We start from the raw sequence: 22,239 nt of genomic DNA, 5'->3' as shown, positions 1-22,239 counted from the left end.
GCTTAATCCACTTGAGTATCTGGTAAGCTCCAGAAGACTGACTGGCACAAACTTCAGCATGCCCAAGGTTTTGCCACTGAACAGGTCCTATTCAGAAGGGTGGTGGTTCCATAGGTCCGTGAGCCAATATGCACGCAGGGTGCTGTGTTAACTCTTTCCTCCTGTCCTCTCGACACGGTCTCACCCCTCCCTTGCAGCAGCAACAGCTGTGTAATAACAGAAGGAAGCAGTTCGAGATGCTGATCTAGCTGAGCAGTAACCGCTTTCTCTCCTAGAGCGGTTTACGGCTGGCTCAGGTGCCCAGTCTGGTTCACTGCAGAGTCCCACGGGTACAATGCTGACCCAAGAAAAGGGGTGGGGATGGGAGGAGGAACGAAAATGGGACTCAGCAGCCCCAACAGAGGTTGGTTTACACTCACAAGGATCTCCATCCATGGTCCGACTCTGAGCAGCAGATGCTGTGCCAACAGCCACCCCGGCGGCCACCGTGAATCTAAACAGACTCCAAATGTGCACGTAGTTTTCAGAAATAAAACATTTCTTTTAATTGGCAAGTAGAACACACATTACAGGTCATTAGTATTTTATAAACAATATTAAGTTACAAATACATGTTAAAAATTGCAGTTCATGGCAGCTAAAAGCTCGGAGTCCAAAATGCATCTCTGCAATGCTTCATTACTTCCCTTTCCCCAGTCTGCTGGGTGAAGATGAATAACAGATCATTTATCATCTACTAGGAGGTGGTCTACTATATACTCAAACAAAAAGAAAACCTCATTCCTAAGAGCATCACTAACAAACAGAGGCATTCAAAGTACTTCAGCCATCTTAAAATCATGTCAGATGCAATGAGGACACAGTTAAGAATTACTCCGTAACACTTTAAGCAAAGATACAGATATCTTCACATTAAACCGATAGTTCAATGCTTTGTGTTCCAATTCAGCTTAAAACCAACACTAGCTTCTCCTCCACAGAAGCTTAAAGTCCATCATGCAGGCTTCCGTGCCATCAAAGCTAGATGTTTGTAAAACAGACCCTTATACAGAGGAAAGTTACGGTGTACAACTAAACAGCATACATAAATATGTATCTTATATTTAGCAGATCTTTATTCCCCTCCTTAATGACTTTTGTTGGTATTAGTGAGATACACAGCTCATTCCATTACACTCAGAATATTAACAAGTTACCATTATGCGTGTTAATATACTAAATATCCTTTAACAAGTCTCTTTAAAAAAGTATTTAAAAACATTTTTGGAAAAGTAGAAATCTATTTTCCAGAAAAACAAGTGGTACTAGGACGGCATGGACTCCAGTGCTTAAACATCCTTTTAGAGAAAACCCATCTTGACGGCTTTTGTGCCTGGGAGTCAGTGTGTCTCAGCTGCCAGACTCATATTCTATTTGTCCTTCTCGCTGTGGTGGTAAAAGGTCATAAAAATCAGCTTACCTTGCCTTTCAGTTGGCAGACTTTCAAAGATTACCATTCACTGGACTGCATAAAAGAGACATGCAGCTTTGACAGAAGCTCATTTCTTTCTCACTCATATTTATGAGAGTCAGTTTTATTATACCGCTGAGATTGCATCTTCAAAACCAAAGTCTGCTGAACGTGTCTGGAGAAATGACTTTGTATCTCAAAAATATCAAGAGTACCATTCAGATCTGAATTTCTATTAAAAACTGTGCACATTTAGCAAAAATTATGCTGCTGTAAAAACAAAAGGCCTGCTCCTTGGCCTGCTCAGAATACAAGCTACAATGCAAGAGATTACACCAGAGGGTTTTTTCCTCTGCTTCTTTTCTAAATGCAGGCATTAAAAGTAAAATGTTACTAAGCTTTTCCTAAGAGAGCACGCAGGGGTGTGGCATAATATACATTAATCAGGAACAAAAACCAGTAACAAACAACCACTCTAGAAAATGCTGCGTATTAGCAGCATGCTTGGTTTCTGAAACATAAGGAATTGCATGGGAGTTGTCAAGATGAAGTCCACACACCTCGATCATTGAACTGATCACTAGATTCCAAGAAACCAAAGAAAATTTAAAAATACACGACAACAACTGCCTAGAAGGCAGAGTTTTATCATCTGTCAATAACCAGATGAATAAAGTGCATAGCAACTATTATAACAGTTTCTTGAAAAGAGAATACATTTAGCAAGTCTCAAAGTTTGTAAGCTTGACACTTATCCATACATTTTGCTACATGTGTGGCTTCCCTTTTGTTTTGCTGTTTAGCTTCACTGATCGACCCTTCAGCATTGTCCTGTGATTTCCTTTGCACTTCATATGGAATGTGCCGAGATCTCTGACTGCTGCCTGATGTACGTCTGGAAGCTCTTGTCGCCAATGGGATGTTCTCTAAGAGAAAGGAAAGAAAAAAAAAGGACAAGTACTATACATAGAGTTTTGTGTCAGGACATCAGATGTCAGAATGGAAAGTGAACAGACAAAACCTTTTCCCTAAGCTTGATTTGCAAAGTTGTAATTGTAATGATAATACTGCATCTTACTTGAACTGGAAGAACTGACTGATTGAATTTATCCTCTTTTTTCTCAGCCATTCACAGAATGCTCCTTTATTTACACATACACAAAATACAGTCATGTGGCTGTATCAGCCACTATTCCCATTTTAAAACCATGACTCTAAAAGAAGCTGGTAAATACATGTATCTTCTGGTGTTTAATGCTCATTCCAGGAGCATACATTCAAAATTAAAAAAAAAAAAACAAAAACCAAAACAACAAACAAAAAACCCAAAGCCCCAAAAGCCCCACACTTATTTTTATGACTGAAACTGCACTAAAAAAAAAAAAAAGCATTTAATAATTCCTTACAGTCCTTTAAAATATTGTGATACAAACCCTAAGTCACCTAATCTTTGTATGTATTTGTAGGATCTTTTTTGAACATGAATATGGTGAAGGCCAGAACATAAGCAAGGGAAATACCATTTCCCAGGACTGCTCCTGTTTGGAGAACCCATTATACTTACTGGCTTCCATATTTTGTCTTCTTAAATTTATCCCTCTTATATTGAGCATGCTCCTGCTCTAAAGTTCCAACACCTTCAATAATCAGCTTTAGTGTTTTATACGTCTCCTTAGGGTCATCAATGATGAACGTAGAATATTCTTCCTCTTCAGGTCCATCATACACAGATTTGCTGCCACAGGCCTCTGGGGGAAAAAAAAAAAAAAATAAAGTACAGGAATAAGTATCAGATAGTCAGGGGAAAAAAACCAAGACATGCAGACTAAAAATACTCAGTCTGGGGTTCATACAGTTCCTTGGTTTGCTTCCGCATGACCACCACAGAACTGTGGCTGACATCAACAGCAGACGAAGCAGTTCCCTGTCCTTTTGTTGGTAAGCACAGGGGCTGGTCCATGCCTGTTCCCTCCTCCTCGTCTCAGGAGGAAAGGGCACCAAGCCTGGCAGCCGCTCCTGGCTTGGTGCAAAGCTGTCCTTTGCTGCACAGGCAACGCTTTCTTCTCAATTACCGCTGGCAGTACTCCATGCACGCACTTTGGGAGCTCTGACACAGGCCTAACTCTGCCACTGTGCTGCAGGGTTGGCCTGCACGAAGTCAAGTATTCACTTGTCAGAAGGACAGGTTCCATCCCTAAGCAGCAGCTAAGCGACAAGTATGGCACAACAGAACGAATTCAAAACAATTACAGGTTGAAGTACTCACGGAAGATCTTTCACCGCATTACCCCTAAAAGACTCATACAGCAAGCATAAGCAGAATATGTCATGACTACTGCCTGGCTGCGTGCTTAAGGACGTGTCCTGAAGAAGAGGCAAGTCATACTACCTTCTCATCCTACCAGGGAGCCTTTCTGGCTAAGAGATCAGAACACTGATTACGCACGAACATTTGCAACACATTCACCATGTGATCTACTTCTGCATTGTGGCCAAGCGTATTAGAAGGGGAGAGAGAATATCTTACTTTGTCTCTTATTTTTCCCTAGCGTTCTAGCTTTACTGCCGTCTCAGTCTCAGCTTTCCAATTACCTTCCCCTTGCTGCGCTGCCTGTGCCAGACCTGCGTCCTTTTCACCAACACTGAAACTCGATGCTGGCTCTGGCAGTGAGGATTCGGAACAGGGGAAAGCTGGGCATTGGTTCAGACAGCTCGGAAGTGGTGAGAATCTTAAGTTTGCAATTGCACGGCGGCCAGGAATGGATTAAAGTGCTTTCCAATCCGTGCGTTTGACACCACTGGCTTATCTCGTATTATAAAATAAAGTCCTATTTAAAGATCAGTGCCACAGTGAAGGCTTCCCTGCCACTCCCTGTGCTAAATTGGGACTTCAAGTCTGGCACTGCGTACACCGGATACTTTTCTTGGCATGCCTACCAGTCCTAACTTCCTCTGCTGTCTCTTCTTTCTTTTATCCTTCATGTCACATCTTTGCTCCCCTCAGCTCCTGAGGGTTTCCTGGCCCAAACTTTGGTTTTCAACATTTCATAGGCATCCAGAGGTCATCTTTTGTTGATAATTCCCAAAGAGCCTTCCTGAGGAAACCATTTGTATCCAGCCTGTTCTTGGGATCTAAATCAGGGAATGTGCACATGACTTCTGGTAACACAAAACCATGTTCCACTGAAACCTCAACTTTGCTGGTGCTTCTTTTCAGCATCAGTAAACTTCTGGTTTAGGGCACACTCTGATTTGTCAATTCAGAGCATCCATGCAATGCTCTGTGCTTACGCTATTTTAGGATGCTGTGGTTAAGGCTGTATTTCAAACAACTGTTTATTATGCAAAGAACTTTGTACAGACTGAGACTGCACACTGCACCAAAAATAATTCACACAACTGTCTCAAGACAGCAGAAGGGGAAACAAGTTAAATAATGGCCACTGTGTTCTAGGATGTGATTCGCAAGGCTGGTCAAGCTAGAACATACATTTTTTCACAGGTATTTTTGCCTTGCTAAGTGTATTGGAGATGCAATGATCTTTCATCCTCACCTTGCATTTTCTCCAATTTTGGCATATACAAGTTGAAAAGAGAGTAGATGCGCTCAGTTTCTCTATCTCCATCTATATCCAGTTGTATATTTGCTGGAAGGCCTCTGTAAGGCATCAGGAAGAGAGGTAGAAGTTACATGCTAAACAGTATGTTATGGCACAAAAAGCACTTAACAAGGATGAAAGTAAAAGCGAGTACTCATGAAAGCCAACAGATTGCGTGTAATAGAGCTCAAAACTTCCTATTCTTCCAAAAAGAAAAGGTAGACAAGTTCAATCTTCTTTATGCCTAGATTTATCCAGCATGCTTTCACTCTGACTTGAAAGAGAGGACTGTATCAGTACCCAGAGATTTTGGTGAATTAGTCTGCTATAACCAGATGGAGGAGCCAAAGCACTGAACTCCCAACCGTCCAGGTCTTATATTCTGAGACAAACTACCACTACAGACTTGTTGCCTCTCTCATTTTAGATGAAAATTGTTTCCTATGAACCAGACAGTACCTCTTCATGTGACAGAGAGCATGAGTGGTCCCGTTAGAAAAAGATCAGTTTAGAATTAAATCTAGAAGCAGATGATTGTCTGTTTCAGGAATTTACAAACAGGACGTTGAAGGGATTTCTGACATTTTTACTAATGACAGATGATCAGAACCAAAGTATCTTATCCCACAGTCAACTCCTATCAATGTCTTGAACACTAAAAATTGCAACGTTTTGACCAAGATATGCAGATACTGGCAGTATCAGAAATAACAATAAAGACGGCCTTTGAAAACACCGCACTGCCTGTGCACCCGGCAGATCATCTTGGTAATTGCATACCTGCAAGTCACACTACAGAGATGCACACACCCCTGGCAATATCTAGACCGACAGCATGTTACAGATCCTTACCCTGTGCAGGGTGTGCAGCCAGGAGTATTATCTGCAGTAGCTTTACAGCAAAGCCAGTGGCCATTAAGATAGGCAGAGGGATGGTAGACTGTGAGGCGCTTCTTGTTGCATTGGCTAACTTTGGTGAGGATATCAATCCAGTCCTTGGCCTCCACACAATTATTTGCTTGGATATACAGAACTCTTCTTTCAGGCTGGATCACCTGGAACATCTGCAAATAAGGAAATAAGCCACAGAATGAACCACCAGAATGAGTCGGTAAACCCAAGAGTGGGGTCAGACTGATGATTTATTAAAGAAAAAACACAGCATACTAAAAGAATGCACCAATATATACATTTCAATACAAAACCAAGCAGCAAATGTGCCCTGAAAACAAGACCTTTCACCTGGCACAAGGAGTAAGATACTGTTCCTGTAGGAGATGATTTACAAACAGCTAATGTCAACTTGCTGGTTGGACCTGAACAAGATTTGTTGTCAGCCTCAGGGATGCAATTTTAGTAATGCTGCAGCTCCAAGTTTTGGAAGGCTGACAGATGGACCCAATGCAGGGCTGAGAGGAAATGCTAGTCAGCAGCGGGCAGAAAAGAGAAAAAACGAGAGACTGGATCCAGCCTTAGCGATAGCTTTGCTTTAATACTACCGTAACACTAGTCTTTTTAACACCTATTTCAGCGTGATTCTTTCCTCTTAATAACTACCACACTTCTGAACCCAACGATAGCTGCCATTAGCAAATCACAGCAATACAGTTTCTCTTTAATCACCATCAGGTGGTTCAAATGATTACACATTAATTCTGCATTATGGCTTGGGCACTGAAAATCCAAACTACAGCTCACCTGCCTGTTCAAAACAGCTTGCAACTTAAAATGGCACAACTGCAGTTATTTTCTTCCTGTTGAAGAAGCAAGTTTCTGATGTACAGCCTTATTGCTTGATTATACTGATCATGCACTGAAGATAACCAAGCCCAAGTTAGTGATCTTAACTGCAAATTTTGGAAAGGCAAATGTCAACCATCTTAATTTCCTCAAGCTTCTGCAAATACTTAATTTTAATGAGTTTTCCTCTCTCACAGGTATTCCTAATTATCCTTCCCCCATCTACTTCTTCATTTGATTATTCAAATCATTAGACATCACACTGCCCGTATCATGTGGAATATTATTTTCCAAACGGCTGGTTTCCCTGTGCTACTTTAAAAAGAAAAAACAGATGCACACAGAACCCCAACTAAACAAAAAACCCCACCAAAACTGAAATTCACTTTTGTCTATGACAAAGACCTGAAACACTGGCCTGAATTCTGCACCTAGCTGGTCAGGAGAATGTTGCAGACTGGCACCAGGCACCACCTCTTCCTCCCTTGCGACACTTCTAGGTGCCCATCCTTCGAAGTAGCTTGCAAATATACTTGTGAATGAACAGGTTTTTTAATTGCAATGTCTCTTCTAACAGGAAAGAGAAAGCTCCAACAGTCATTTCCCTGGATTTGGTATCCTTATAGATGTCAGACAATAATTAGAAAGGTGCAACACAACAGCAGTGTAGGAGCTGCTAGTGTGATCAGTCCAGCACTGCTAAAATACACACCAAAGAGAGAGTCCTTTTATTAAAAATTTCAGGACATTACTGGCAATTTGAGTCTGGGGAATAGGGAAGGAACGAGGAAGACAGGAGCGTGCAGCTCAACCCTCTTAACACAGAACTAAAGGGAAAAGAATTTTAATGTCCTGCTGGGGTAAATGGAGCCTTCTGCATTACAACAAAGGAACAGTTTTAAGGAGTACGGCTTTGTGTAAGGGGATACCAACCTAAGCGAACTAACATATGGCAACTGTTACTGAGAAGCCCACAACTAAGCCAAGAATTTCAAGTGGTTGCAAGACCTTTACACTACTACCAAAACCACCAGTTGCTTCTCAAACAACACAGAAGATCTGAACAGTACTTAAAGCCACCCCCACATCCCCCAAACTGTGCTTAAGGAAGATGAAGGCTACTGGCCTTACTGCCAGACAGGCAGATTTATCAGGAGTGAGGAAGACACACTTGGTGCAATTCAGAGCACAGATACATAGAGATTATTTATAGAAAATGTAGATCTTTAATCACACTTAGCACCCATGATGAAATATCCATCGCAAATACATCTGCTGTGGTGTTTTGAGAATTCTGTTCTTGCTGCAGTATTCTATTTATGTATGGCAAGATTAGCATGGGAAGGCGATAATGGTGTTTTCTACTGCTTATGGAAAGACTCTGAGCCTTACTTTCCAGAATGGATGTAGTTACCTTCATTTCCTAGGTAATACTGAATTTAAACAACCAAAATAGTGCACAGTTCCTGATGTTAACAATAAACGGATATTTTTGCTATAATAATCTTCACAATAACGGGATATTTTGGATGCATTCTAGCCCAGTAGACTCAGCATAAGTTAGAGACTGCTGTCACTGAAGACTCAATCAGAATTATAGCTCAGTTCCTCTCCACACACAGTAAGTTTTATCTCAACTGTGTGGCTACTTTTAGTTCAATCAAGTTATTTTGCAGAGTACAGTTGGCAACAGTTCATCACATTACAGCTGCCTTCTGATAACTTGAGAATTATTTTGCAGCTTGGTTGCCTTTGCCTGTGCAATTAACATGAGTTATAAACACCAGAGCCAGCTACAGTACAATGAAGACGTGCTTTAGAAGCAAGTGAACTGAAACTTATTCTGCCTTTTAACAAAGAGAGATATGCTACCAAAACAATACTTGAAACAGGGAAAAAACTGAGGAGTTAAGCATTGTATTTCACTTTAACAAAGCGCTGTTTGAGGAACCTAATATCTCAGGCAGGTTTGAGCACTGCCCTGCATGGTGTCAACAAGCAGTGTAGATGGCAGGAAAGTCTTAAAGGAGAGAAAAACTAAAATTCACAACCATTTATGTGTATAAAGAAGTCTGTAGTAGATGCATGTTTAGAACTGGAAAGCATTGAGCTGGGGTTTTTTTGTTTATTTTTAAATAAAACTTTTTAAGGACTGTACTCAGCTTTACAGGCAGAAGAATATGAAAAAGGCTCCCAACATCACCTAAACTGATTGTGTCTAAGAACCGTTCTTACACAACGGATGGTATATCTCACATACAGAAGTTGGCAGTAGTGTTCCATGCATGAGAAATACAGATATATTTTATTCCCTAATGTGGCAATCAAAATGCGAAACCATACTAGCACAGCACAGATGTTGTTTTGGCACATGACCTAACCCAAATATATATGCACTTTCATTAACCAATCAAGAAACGCTGATAGCTAAGAAAGATGATGTGATCCTTAACAATTATAAGCAGCCAGTTCCTTCCCAACAGAGAGGTCTGACAGAAAGGGCAGGCACTTGATCATCTTACCTGTGTCTGACATGATGGAGCCCAGACAGCTGATCAGCAGTGGTCAGTACTGAGTGTGCTGCAGATCACGAAATCCAAAGACTGCTGACTGGGCTGTTAAGAATCTGAATGGGCTGTACTTTTGGAAACTCCTGCTACTATATACAGAACAAGCAGCTGTGGTTGTACATCTTTCAATAGAAACCCAATCCAGGTTACAAAAGGGAAAAAGGCGATTAGGCTGGTGGATCTAGACCAGCCTAACAAGTACATTAATGAAGATGACCTACTTACATTTTTCATTTTAAAGGATTCCTCCTCCAGTCTTTCCACTGCCAGAATGTTTTCAATAGGAATGCTACACAGAGGATGATCACCTGCAGAGCACACACAGAGAGATACTGAGCAACTTATTCACACCTCAACTTCACCCTCTGCCCTTATTATAAGGGCTAATTCAGTTCCTTTGAAGATGATTTTGACTGCACAAGGAAAAAAAAAATTCTGGCACTCAGCAGGGATTTACTAGCATGGTCCTTAAGTATTATCTTAAGTTCATTTCTGTTTTCAGGTGCACTACATTTGCCTCTTAGAAACTGACTACTGCAGCAGGATGCAGCGTCTTTCTTGAGAAGGTGACAATGAAAGAAATCATTCCTGTCAGTTCAAGTGAACTAGGTTGATGGTGGTGACGCAAGATCTCAAAGTTGAGTGTGAAATGATGACTGGCATGATCTGAACATGTTTCCTTATCTTTCTCACTCCCTATGTATTTATATGATGGAAGGAAGTGGTATTTGTTGCGTACTACTGAATAGACAAGAACAATTTGCAAAAAGCAAAATCCTTGGTATTAGGCAACGTTAAGTGAATAAATTTTTGCAAGTTCAAAGCTTGCAGGCAAATCCCTGCCTACTGCAGTCAGTTGTGCCAATGCTACAGAATTTGAGAACAAGCTGAGATGCATCTGAGAATATTCAACATAAACCCAAATCCCAGCGTAAGGTATTTGTATCCCAAGTTTTATTTCCTTGGACAATCTACTAGGTAGCTGTGAAACCTACAGACAATGTTGATAACTGCTATTAGACAAATATTATCAAACATTCTGGTAATTTATAGGGTACTGTGCTATCCAAGAAGCTTCTCTAACAGTCAGTACAGACATACTAAAAGAAGAGCAAGAACATACAGGCTGACAGACTTGCCTGCACTGTGCCTCCTACAGTTACAGATCTAGATCTCAGCCTTCTGTTCTTACATGATCCTTATGTTTAATCTTTGCTTTAATGTATCAAAAAAAAGCCCGGCAAACCTTTGTTACCTTTGCTTTTCTGATAGGTAAACTCATGGTTTGTCAGACGAAACCATCTCTTCTTAAAGTTTTTCATACCAAATCGTTTTCTTCCTTGTGCTCTCTTGATCATGAATCTAGTAAACAGGACAACAGTTGTTACAATACAGAAGATTTTATATATACATGCATATCAATATATGCATACCTATAAAATATGTATTTATGTATATAGATTTATACATATACACATATACACACACATACATGATGGCACTTGCGAAGCTTTAGGAAGGGACACACAGTGTTTTCTAATTATTGAGGCCTTGTCTTTACAAGGAAAGGTAAGTCACATTTGGATAGGTTTAGTGCATCTGTTAGTTAAGCCTGTCCTTTTTTCCAGATCTAGATAAGGGATAAGACATATAGCTCGACTTGTGTAGTCTACATAAGGGCTCTAGTTAGTTAGCTGAACTGCAGTTTGTGCCCTTCCTTCAGTTACAAATCCAGCTAAATGGTTTCCTACTACAGCAGAAAAAGGGCAGAACATGGTTAGTACTGCTCTGCTAAGCTTGACCTGTTAACTCTACAAGCTTTTTTTTTTTTTTTTTTTTTTAAAAGCTGTGCGGAAGCTCAAAAGGTTTAGAGCATGTTTAATAACTAAAAGGCAGGTGTAAGGCCTCTGGAGCACAGGGACTGTGCCCTTACATGCTTCAGTCACTCTCAGGCTCTAGAAACAAAGTCAGGATGTTCCACAGCTCCATTTGCAATTGCACACTGATGCTGCAGTTGGAAACGTGTTTTCAATAACGTACAAAGCAATCTTACAGCTGAAAGCTAGAACCCCTCATCCCCCCCTTTTTGGCAGAGGAGGGGCATTCATTTAGTGAGTTGTCAGTTTTAATTAATGTCAAACTTGAATTAGCTTACAAGAAACTGTGATGCATCCACCACCTTCATAACCACTAAATCAATCCAAAAGCTTCAAGGTGACTTTGGAAGCCTAGTGACTTCATACTGCTCAGCATCACTTTTGTTGGAAAAAAACTGTGTATGCATATGCAGTATAAAGTTGATAACAGCTACTCTACACATTACATTAACTATTGTGCCAGATACAGAATTGTATAATGGAGCGAGTAAAAACTACTTACTACAGAGTAGTTTTTATCAAGTAGGAAGGCACTACACAGCACAAAGAGCACACAGAGAGCAGAGCGAATGATTCAGTTGAAGATTTTTAATGGCAGAGCTAAAATGCTTAGAACAGTTAATACTGTTTCTTGCTTCTGGTATCTCCAGTCAGAAACAGCTACATTGCATCCGACCGAACCGCAAGTCTGTTTAAAGCTCAAACAGAAACCTAAGTTCCTTCAGACTTTAACTGTTTTGTAACCAGCTGGGCTGGTGCCTGCCACCCATTCCAAGTTGTGTGGGAAGAGCTGACAAGGACTGTATACAGCAACAGATTTATTTTTTTAAACCAGTTAGTTACACACCTCTCTCCTTCTTAAAATGGCCAGACAGTTACTGTCTTGGTCCTTATTCTTGGATTACTTCAGAAATATTTAATAAAACCATACAGTCATCAGGTCATCACCAGGCCCACTGGTGGTAGTCTTCATATTGCAAGGTTAAGGCAAATTTCAAGGGAAGAGCCTTGGGCTGGACGATATGCTCTCCAAGTTAGTTTCTCTTCCTTCTCATGCCAACACTTAAAAAGTGACTTCAAACTGCAAACTCCTACAGAGCCTCCCTCTTTGAAAAACGCAAACTCCATACTGCAGAGCTAAGAGCACATTTCTAATTAAATTCTTCATAGCCAACATAGCCAAGAAAAGAATGCGCTCTTATTTGCCACAGATAGGTGACAAGCATTCAAAGCCACAGAAGTTATAAGGTCAATTTAAAGGATTTCTTTGTTTCTAACACTTGCAGAGTGTGTGAGAAGTCAGAGCAAATAGTCAGAAGCATAAAGGGGAAAAGAAAAAGTCTAAGATGAAGCCCATTTCAGTGCTTGGTGGTTGGAAATACTGTTTCTTCTCATGTTTATGGTAAACCTGAGTTTGGACCTGCCTTAGCCTTGCTTGGAAGTATCAGCATGCCCCTTTCACCTACAATAACAGCAGGACTAGTTCTCCTTTTAATTCTCTTCCTTTTGGAAAGAACCAGGCAGACAGCTGCTAAGCAGTAATGGCATGATCAATACCAGCAAACCCAAGCGCCAGTGACTAATCTTTGGTACTGTACGTTCATTCAAAAGTACATACACTATAGCTTTCCATGTAGATACTCTTAACAGAAGCAAAGATAGATTAAAAAAAACCCACAAAATAAACCAAAAACATTGCAAAGGCAAACAGAAACCCCACTAACCAGTCAATCAATCCGGAAAAGAATCAAATCAAAGGCTGTGAAAATTCCCACCCACTCCCCGTGACGTAACATGGCAATAATGCAAAATGTCAGGAAAAACATACAGCTGAAGGCCACTCCTTAACCTTGAGAACAATTTATGTGAATGCTAATAAAGAAGTGCCTAGAAAGTGTATGGCCACTTCTTAATCACCTCCAGTGAGTTCGCTGGGATCTATACACTGAATATTAAGCACATCTCAGTGCTTCTTGGAGCCTCCACCTACAGATAAAAGTCCTTTATTCTCTATTTACAGCAGTTTTTGTTTTAAGGAAGGCAAAAAAAAAGAAAAGAGTTGGTCAACATCAAGAAATAGGTAACAAATAGTTTTCTGCTGGGTTTACACAGGCATTTCAAGGCTGTTAAACAGAGTACTTCCTCCTCAAAGTTAAGTCAGACAAGTCTATTGCTGCGAAGGAAGGACATGCTGTCAGCCAGTAGCTACAGCAAAGCACCGACTGCCCCTACCATCTTACCTGCATGAACTATTACCATCAACTTTCTTTACTGTTAGTTTAAGAGTCCTTACAACAGCAGCCACAGGCCGAGCAAGAAAAGACAGAAAAAAATCAGACAGGAGCAAAAGAAAGACAGAGGCAGAAAAAAAAACAACGTTTTAGAGTTAGAGGGAAAATGTTACAAACTATACATTTCTTTTCAAAAACAAAAGAATGATAAATGTACAGAATTGAAATAGACAAACTCGCTTCCAGGGACAGACGCTCATCAGAGAAGTGAACTGCAGAGGTTAACTGGAAGGGGTAGTCACATTTTCACTGACAACCTAGTTTTTGCGTGACTTAGAGCTACCATGAAAGCTTACTTTCAAGCAGCAGTTCAGCTTACTGAGCTCTGACAGGAAGAATTTGGATTTTTTACTTTCTTCCTCCCAGCTCAAAGAAGCTGCTTCCACAGTGCACTTAGGTGATCTTAACAACTCAGTTTTGTAACACAAAAAAAGTCAACAATTACTATCTAACTAATACAGCATATGGAACGTGCTTCCAAAAAAAGGAAAGGTGCTAAAACTAGAAACTGTTCCAAGTGCATCACAAATTTTCCTCAAAATGGCCATGATAATGATTAGCATACGGATCTTACAGGGCAGCAAAACCAAATTCCATTTGCAGGCTTTGCCCTCGCTAAGATATTCAGTACCTGCATTCACAGTGGAATTTTACAGCTTTTGTTCACTGGAGTTCCGAAAAAAAAAATCAATTTGATTTTAATACAATGCTGATTTAAGTTTATTTTGCCTTAGCTGTGCTAATAGAGTTCTAAAGGGTTCTTTTTTGTCCACTTATTTCAAAACATACTTAAATTAAAATGTTTAAATCAAAAGAAAAGATGTTAAAATCAGCTACAGCAGCCACAGAGAGTAGAAACAGCAACACAAGAATCTTCCTACATTCTTCTCTGAACGCATGGATGGAATAGGGATGGCAGAAAAAAAAATGATAGCTGCCTTAGAATGGTAGCAAGCACACAAGTAGAGGGTTTTGTTGCACATGCATGCTTACCCTTCTTTAAGCAATATAGGTTGCTCTATGCTCTTGTGATCTCTCCTTCCCGAAGATGAAATTAAATCTAGAAACTAAAAAGTGAACAAAAAGCAGAGATAAAAATGACAGTATTGCACTACCCAAATTAAAATCTTTAGCATTTGTACAGCACAGAACTACAGGAAAATATTGTAAAAGTAGTTAAACAGAAAGTAACAGCAGAAGCTTGAGGAATTTGGGAGCGTTTCCTGAGTTGTAAACTAAAAATAGCACAAATGCTCTTAAGCAGAAAAACTGCAGATAACCAACACTTCTTGTGCTTCTCCTTTGTTACAGGTACCTTTCACTTCCTTTCGGACTAAGCAATTTTCATCACAGATCTGCAGCATCCTATGAAGCATGCACATGTCTGAAGCTCTAAGCAGCAGCTTGTTAAACCAACCTAATTATTAACTAGAAGTAGATCCAAAGAGATTCTACTATTGACGTGCACATAATTTGACAAAAGTTTCTTGAATATTACAGATATCAGGAGGCTGCTTTTTCCAGCACACGCTTTGTGGTTTACAAACAGTATGTATTACATTCTAGGATTCCGAGCATCAGCTTCAACAACACAGCAGGATTTTCAGGACATTCACATGCATTACTTACATTTTTTACTGCATCTGCATATTTCTGCTCATTAAAATAGTCATAAAAAGTAGCCATGTAGGATTCCTTGAAATTGGCCTGAAATATAAGCCAAAACCATGCATATCATAATACAGTTTATATAGAAAATATTATTGTTAACAGCAGTAGACCATGAGGCAAGCCACCACAGATCAGTGGGGTATTTTTTCTGGCCAGAGATAAAATAAGCAAAGCACTACTTTCATGTTGTACAGCACACATTCAGTAGTACCAAATTTTTATTTCAAAAAGGTAGTAGAATGCATTTGAAATATTCAGTTACTACAGATAATAAAGATCCTTCAAAAGCTTCGAACTTCTGCTTTGGCTTTTAACGTTGGTCCTAAAAGAAGCTGACAAAAAGTGTGAGAGAAGGAATTCTAGTGTCTCAAACGATTTGTAATTGAGGTACAGATTCATCTACAGCTGCCTGTGTGAATCTTAACTAGTCCACCAGTGACACCCAAATTATCACAATACGTAGCAGTCTGGTGCCTTAGGTACAGAAGTTTTATTTCCATCAAACATCCAGAGCATGGGCATCTAGATCTAATTCCACCACTGACTGGCAGAAAACTGAACTGGTATGAAAAGAAAAGCATAGCCCTTCCCCTTACTGGGCAATCCTTCTCAGTTGAGCTTTAAAATGCTGAAACAATCTGTAAAGCCCTGTAGAGCTGTTACCACGTACTGGAGCCAAGCAGACAACTTCATGGGTTTTCCTGATCACTATCTTTCTTCCAGAAGGAAGGAATAAAAAGCCCTGGAACAGACTCCTAGGTTGGTCACACAATTTTGCTTTACTGAAATCTAGTTCAGATTAAGGCAGATTTAGTTTTTCTGTGAGCATGAGAAGCTTATAATCAAAGCAAACATAACCAGTTTTGCATAAGCCTACTGCAACTCAAGCATTTTAAAGGCTTAATTACAATGCGTGATAAAAGATTAAAACAGAAAAGAGAAAATCACTTTCCTAAATTAAGCCTTTAAATGAAAATGGCATACTTACAGATTTAGATTTTGATAGGCTGCCTAGCGTTTGAATGGTTTTAGAGATAAGTGTCAAAGTTCGAGAAGTCTGAGGATCCTAGGAAAGAGAACAATTATTATATGGACTAGCTACTTAAAATATAGAATACAGGAAGGTAAACTAAATTTCTTCTTTCGTATTTCACTTGCAGAAAAGTAACATAAAATTAGAAAAGACCCAATAAAACACTACAGGCTAAAAGTTGCTTTTTTTTTTTTTTTTAAGGATTTTGATTCTTAAGCCATCATGCTTCATAGCTACCCTATTGCTCTTCAGAAGATCAAAGGCAATCACTTGCAAAACAAAGAGAGACATTTCTATCCTGAAGACTGTCCAGGGTCCTCCCCACTCCCAGTAAGAGCAGCTACTAAAAGTCTTGGATAAGTTGCTTAACATCCAAAACATTTCCAACATTGCTGATGATCAATCCAGCATTAATGTAAGGCAGCTAAAATAAAGCAGTGACCGTCTTTTCCACAATTGCACTGTTCCTCCCACACCTCCCAAGTTCTTCACATACGCAGTCATTCAACATACACAGATCTTTGAACTAACAAATGTCCTTCTCCTAAACACTATTAAAAGAACTGAAGAAAGAATCTTGATAGACAAGACTGCGGTGACAGAACCATATACATAACTAGAAAAAACTGATACAGTACTTACTGGATGGTGTGGTGTAAGCTGAAAGAGGTTTGGAGAAAGAATGGCAGGAGCAAAGAATCTCAGGAAAATAAAGCTGCTGACAGCTGTATACCTCACATCTAGGTCACCTATTAAAAAAGAGATCTCCAGTCAGCATTTCAATAATCCTTCCTTAAAAACCTTCTGAAATTATCAAAATGCCTTCAGAAAGCTAGCTCAAACACATGCTGGAAATGTATGTATTTGTGAGTTAAAGGATTAACTGACGATGGAGGATTTGGAGCCAGAGATCAGCTAGCATAAACCAAGGAAATGTTAATGACAGCCTTTTAAAAAGAAGTGAGTTCAAGACACAGGCTACAAGGAGAACACTATTCACTTTTCTGCTGCACAGATAATTTCATACAAACATCTACTATTCCATCTATGCAACTAAAGTATGATAAATAATTTACACAGCTTATGAAACGTTCAGCACAGAGGCCAACTCTCAGTTATCTAGTTATAGTCCTGAGTACAAGTGCTGTACAGACTCCTAACGTATCTATTCCAGTTGGTAGCTACAAAAAATACAATTTATTTATTTTTACATAAAATAAAGAGCATGATAGCACAGTCAATAGTTTTCTGCTTGAGCTTCTCTACTGTGAAGTGACTGTTTAAAAGCTAAACTCTACTCTCTCTATAACTTCCCTGTTGTAATCTGCTTCCCTTCATGAAAATACATAGGTTGGTTGTTTTGCTCAATTCTGGTTTTATATTGCCCGCTTATTCTCACAGAGCCAAAACAACTAGGAGGGAGCAAGAAGAATTCTCTCTTGCCAGCCAGAAAACCTTTGCAGTACATGGGCCTCCTAGGGCAATGAGCTTGCAATTAACTCCAATAATTTATAGATTGGCCTTTATTACAGATTGACGTAGGAGCAGAAAATAATTCAGCTGCATGGTGTCTGCAGAATGAGCCATTACCAAAACCTAAACATCTGAAAACTGACCATACTTCGCAAATATTGAAACCATGAATACATACCATCACAATGCTCTTCTTAAATGCTGTTTTCCTTTGAAAGGTGTTTAAGGAAAACTCATGCAATCATTAAAAGTCATGTTCTTCGGGGAATGAATAATCAAGGAAAAAACAGCATTAATACACACTCCAAATGGTATTTTGGATAAGCTGCTGTTCAATTACTAAATCCATCACGGATCATGCAGATTGCTAGACTATACCTACATTTAAAAGCTATCAGTGATGTAAAAAAAAAACAACATATAGAAACTCACCTTGAAAACGTTTGGCAGCTGATTCTCTCAGTGAAAAGAAAATATCGCACATCACTGTAGGGCAGCTTACACCAGATTTTGTAATTACAGTAAAAATGCGATCAACATATTGCCTCAGATTTTCCTGAAAAATGCAATGATTATGAAAAAATTAGTATAATCTCCTGCTGTGGAAAGTGGTGCTATTCCTGGTTTTATTCATAACGGCATCATTAAAAGATTCTCACTTTCAATATTATATACTTGCAAAACAATCTCACACTTGATACTCATTGGTAAATGCACATATTCAAGTGCAAGAGTAAAAATATTATTCCTATCAAAAACAAACAAGTGATATGGCTGTATGGCATATCGTTCCTTTTCGTAGCACCATTTTCTACGTCATCAATAGAGCCACAGGCTAAGTTATCCTTGTCCTCAGAGGCAAGGGGAGAAGTGATTAACATTCTACAGATACTGTATTTATAGCATAATGTAAAGCTATTGTAAAATAACTATAACAATTTGTGGTGTTAAGAAAGCTTCCAGTGTATTCTAATGAATGACAACATTATGTGCAACATCAAACATCTGAAGACCTCAGTCAATCGTGTAATCGTGTAAGAGATTATATCTTCAAAATCTAATGCATACCCTGTTATTTTCCAGGTTTTCACCATCTTTTAATTTCACAGGATCAATTTCACAAGGTTTATGGACCTGGCAGATCTAGATAAAAAAAAATAGTGAACAATTAATATATTAGTTTACCTTCAAGTAGAAAAAGTTTTGTAAAAAGCATAATCTGTTAGGTTTTTGAGGTAAAACACAAAAGCCAACTTTGTTAATTGTATTTCTTTCTTTTGACAAAGCATTGAAGGTAAATTACATGTGATCTTCATTTTTTTCCCAGACGTAGTATTAATTGTTCTACCCTTTCCTTCAACTGAAATGAAGAATTGTTCTTTAGACTCTCTTAAGCAAGGCTGTTCAAGAAAAGTCCTACTTTGGCAAAACAGTCAACTTTGAAAGTATATCTATATTCTAGAAAAACTTGACACTTTCTGATGAAACATTAAAACAACAGCTGAAGAAACTGTCAAATCATTTAAAGGAAGTCTGTGGTCTGAAAGTATTGCCCAATTACTGCACCAAAATACCCACACCCACCATTCTGGACTGGATAGATAATAAAATGTTGTTATAATACATGCATTACATACATAGTTATCTAAGAATAATTTTATTCCTTTACACCCACTGGATGAAATGTATTACTTATAGCTTGCCAGCAGCTTTCTGCTGCATGTATTCTTTATTCATCTAAGTTATTACTTTATTAATTTCTCAGAAATAATAAATGTTAGATTTTATAAAACAGAGTAATTTAGTTAAATAAATGGAAACTTTCCTTTTCCTTCAATACAATCCAACTGTTTCTGAATTGGGTGACTCAGCTGTGGCTAAACTAACACACAGGATTTTAATGTAGAAACAGGCTCTTAAGCATGATTCCTACAAAGTCATCTTAAAATGGAAAGGAATAAACAGTATCTGTTCCCTGAAGGCCTTTTACAGTGACATTTTATCAAATAAACAGTCTAAACTGCTCTTACCTCATCTATAATTGGCTTTAGTGTAACTTGCAGATAATGCATCCCTGCCAGTTTCATTGTCTCATCAATGCACTTGGAAGTTAATGAGTTTCCTCTGAAAATGGTGTTTGGATCTCTGGAAGTGAACAATTTTCTGTAATTTAGCCTCTTTGTAATAAACTGCTAATACATGGAAATAAAAGAAGCAGTGAAAGGTGATGAAATCTGGGTTTGAACGCACAAGCAAAAACTCCCTTTGATACCAGCCTGCCATTAAATGCAGTCACGTAGCATTTAGTGCACTTGCAGGTTATAAGAGAAAAGCAGTAGCCACAGTAAGTCCAGAGGGACTACAGATTTTCTTCTTTGTATTAGCGCAGTGTGCTCAGTGCACCATCCAAACACATAGCAACACGCAGGCTCAAATCAAAGGGGATTACAACATAAACGGGGGAAAATGCGCCTGTTTTCACATGCTACTGAACAGCGTTAATTTGAGCAGGGGAAGGAGGCAGTGATTTTAGTCTCGCAACAACACTGGACTTTACACATGACCTTCTACAAAATAAGTACTGGTAAGCTGGGAGGGAGATGAAAACACCATCTCCAATAACACTGCCATCTTTTCTAAGTGACTTACAGCACTGTCCTGTGATAATACTATTACACAATGCAGATGCCAATTCTGCCCTGAGAACTATGTGGAAAACTGATGCCATGCAGACTCTCACATTTTTCTGAAAAGCCACTTGAACAGAATTCTTCCTGCACTAGACTACTGACAGCAGATCAAACTTGGATATGAAGTTCTTTGCTTGTTCTTGTGCACACACCAATGTCTTTTCTGTTGTTCATAGCTTACTACAGTTGTACCCATTTACAAGCACTGAATAATAGGATAAACTACTTTGCTGGATTCATCATTTTGTTTCATAAAAAAGTCAGCTCACTGCTTGTTACAAATGCCAGAAAGCCCTGAAAACAAACACCATCTTTGCTGTTTTATCACAGGAACATGACTGACTAGGGAGCAGCAAATTTCCTCATACTGCAGCAACCAAGCTGTTTCAGCCAACCTGCAGCACAGAAAAAATACACCTACCTAGAGGAAAGAAAACACTCTATCCCTCAGACACTCTGAAAAAAAGCCAACCCACACAAAGACTTTATTTTGTACTGAGGAAGCTGTTACTTTAGAGTCAGTATCTGCCATTCCCCTTCACTCCCTATTGTCTCTTCTACTGTCAGTCAAGAGTATGACCACATAGGCATGAGGCTTGTGGCAACAAATGTTCTTTAGGACCTGCCTGGTGTGAGTATTAGATCTTACACTACTAAACTGTCAGCCCACCAGGAAGTCAAACAAGGGACTTACAAGAATTGACCAGAAACAAAGATTTTGTTTTCTGCTATCCACTGCCAGATCTAATCGCATCTTTGTTCCTCAGCCCTCTAACTGGAAAGATTAGACACACAGCTTGCCTTAAATATTCATGATTAGGAAGAAACTTGCTTTTTGTATTGAACAAATTCAACAAACACTTCTACTCAGCACTAGATGATTTATTAGCACACTATAAAGCTGAAATGATCTCATATGGACAGCTGAAGGTAATGTAGGATTTCACAGTTATCAAATGTAAGACTGAGAAGAGTGAAAATCCCTGCTCTCAGACTATACAATAGTCTTGCAAGTAGATTTCGCAAAACATAATGGGAATTCCTCCTAAAAATCAAACTCACCAGATCTTCAGAGCAGTGAAGCATTTATAAAGAACTCTGCCACTCAGCTGGGAGGAACAGGAACTACTCCAACAGTTTCTTTTGAAATTACATATAATTCTAGAAACTGAGTGGAGGATCCCAACACTAGCCAATGCAGAGTACAGAGTAAGTATGTTGATAGCAATTTGTTTTTTGGTACTTACTGAGTTCTCTTCACTTCAGCATTCGCAATGGCACTTATGAAAGGCACAATTCTGCCATAGTGTAAGAAAAGCCTGACAAGAGGTATGGCTGCTTCCTGTTTTTCTCTGCAAACTTCACCCAAAATGTGTGCAGCTGATGCTGAAACAGGCTGAACAGTGGAAAAAAATAAAAACTTTGAGAGATCTTTCCAGAACAAGCATCCTTTCTTTCTTTTCCCATTAGCTCCTTAACACAGAATCCCACACAACAGTTGCAATGGCCAGTTACCCAAACATGCCCATACATTACATGGGTGGGCGTTACATTCCAGGTTTTGTTGGCTGTAAGTTCTGATCGCAAGAGGGCAGCAATTTAAAAACTATTACAGCACAGTCTCTTCCCCCCCCAGTTTTTAATAGCCATCTTTTCACTAAATGTCACTGTTGCCTGTGAAGCAAGTGAAGAGGAAGAACTCTAACCCTTCTCAATTTCAAGACACAGTAAGTACAGAACCTAGTTCTTGTACTGAAAAAATAAAAGCACTGTTACAACTGCTAAAAGTATACATAACAGCACACATGGGCTAACCTTCTGACATTTCAGGATTAGTTCTTGGTT

The 22,239-nt window shown here is 39.2% G+C and overlaps 1 protein-coding gene across 4 annotated transcripts in view; it reads right to left on the bottom strand.

Annotated features, from left to right (window-relative positions):
* Positions 1-517: 517 nt before the first annotated feature.
* Positions 518-22,239, bottom strand: part of RASA3 (RAS p21 protein activator 3) — a 134,095-nt gene continuing 112,373 nt past the window's right edge. Inside the window, exons 11-25 of one of the 4 annotated variants that reach the window (XM_069770191.1) lie at positions 21,642-21,790; positions 19,735-19,849; positions 18,773-18,847; positions 18,137-18,260; positions 16,874-16,980; positions 16,187-16,264; positions 15,157-15,234; positions 14,521-14,594; positions 13,477-13,524; positions 10,606-10,721; positions 9,585-9,667; positions 5,902-6,113; positions 5,005-5,108; positions 3,015-3,198; positions 518-2,376 (exon numbers count right to left, since the gene is read on the bottom strand). In XM_069770191.1, the coding sequence (XP_069626292.1) occupies positions 2,301-2,376; positions 3,015-3,198; positions 5,005-5,108; positions 5,902-6,113; positions 9,585-9,667; positions 10,606-10,721; positions 13,477-13,524; positions 14,521-14,594; positions 15,157-15,234; positions 16,187-16,264; positions 16,874-16,980; positions 18,137-18,260; positions 18,773-18,847; positions 19,735-19,849; positions 21,642-21,790 (1,623 nt within the window). In that variant the 3' untranslated portion in view covers positions 518-2,300. The remainder of the gene's footprint in view (positions 2,377-3,014; positions 3,199-5,004; positions 5,109-5,901; positions 6,114-9,584; positions 9,668-10,605; positions 10,722-13,476; positions 13,525-14,520; positions 14,595-15,156; positions 15,235-16,186; positions 16,265-16,873; positions 16,981-18,136; positions 18,261-18,772; positions 18,848-19,734; positions 19,850-21,641; positions 21,791-22,239) is intronic. The other 3 variants (XM_069770192.1, XM_069770193.1, XM_069770194.1) reach the window with 3 other exon arrangements.

Source organism: Haliaeetus albicilla, chromosome 25 (genome assembly GCF_947461875.1).
Source record: "Haliaeetus albicilla chromosome 25, bHalAlb1.1, whole genome shotgun sequence".
In the NCBI taxonomy this organism is placed as follows: Eukaryota; Metazoa; Chordata; class Aves; order Accipitriformes; family Accipitridae; genus Haliaeetus; species Haliaeetus albicilla.
This window is presented reverse-complemented; position numbering and strand designations above follow the sequence as displayed.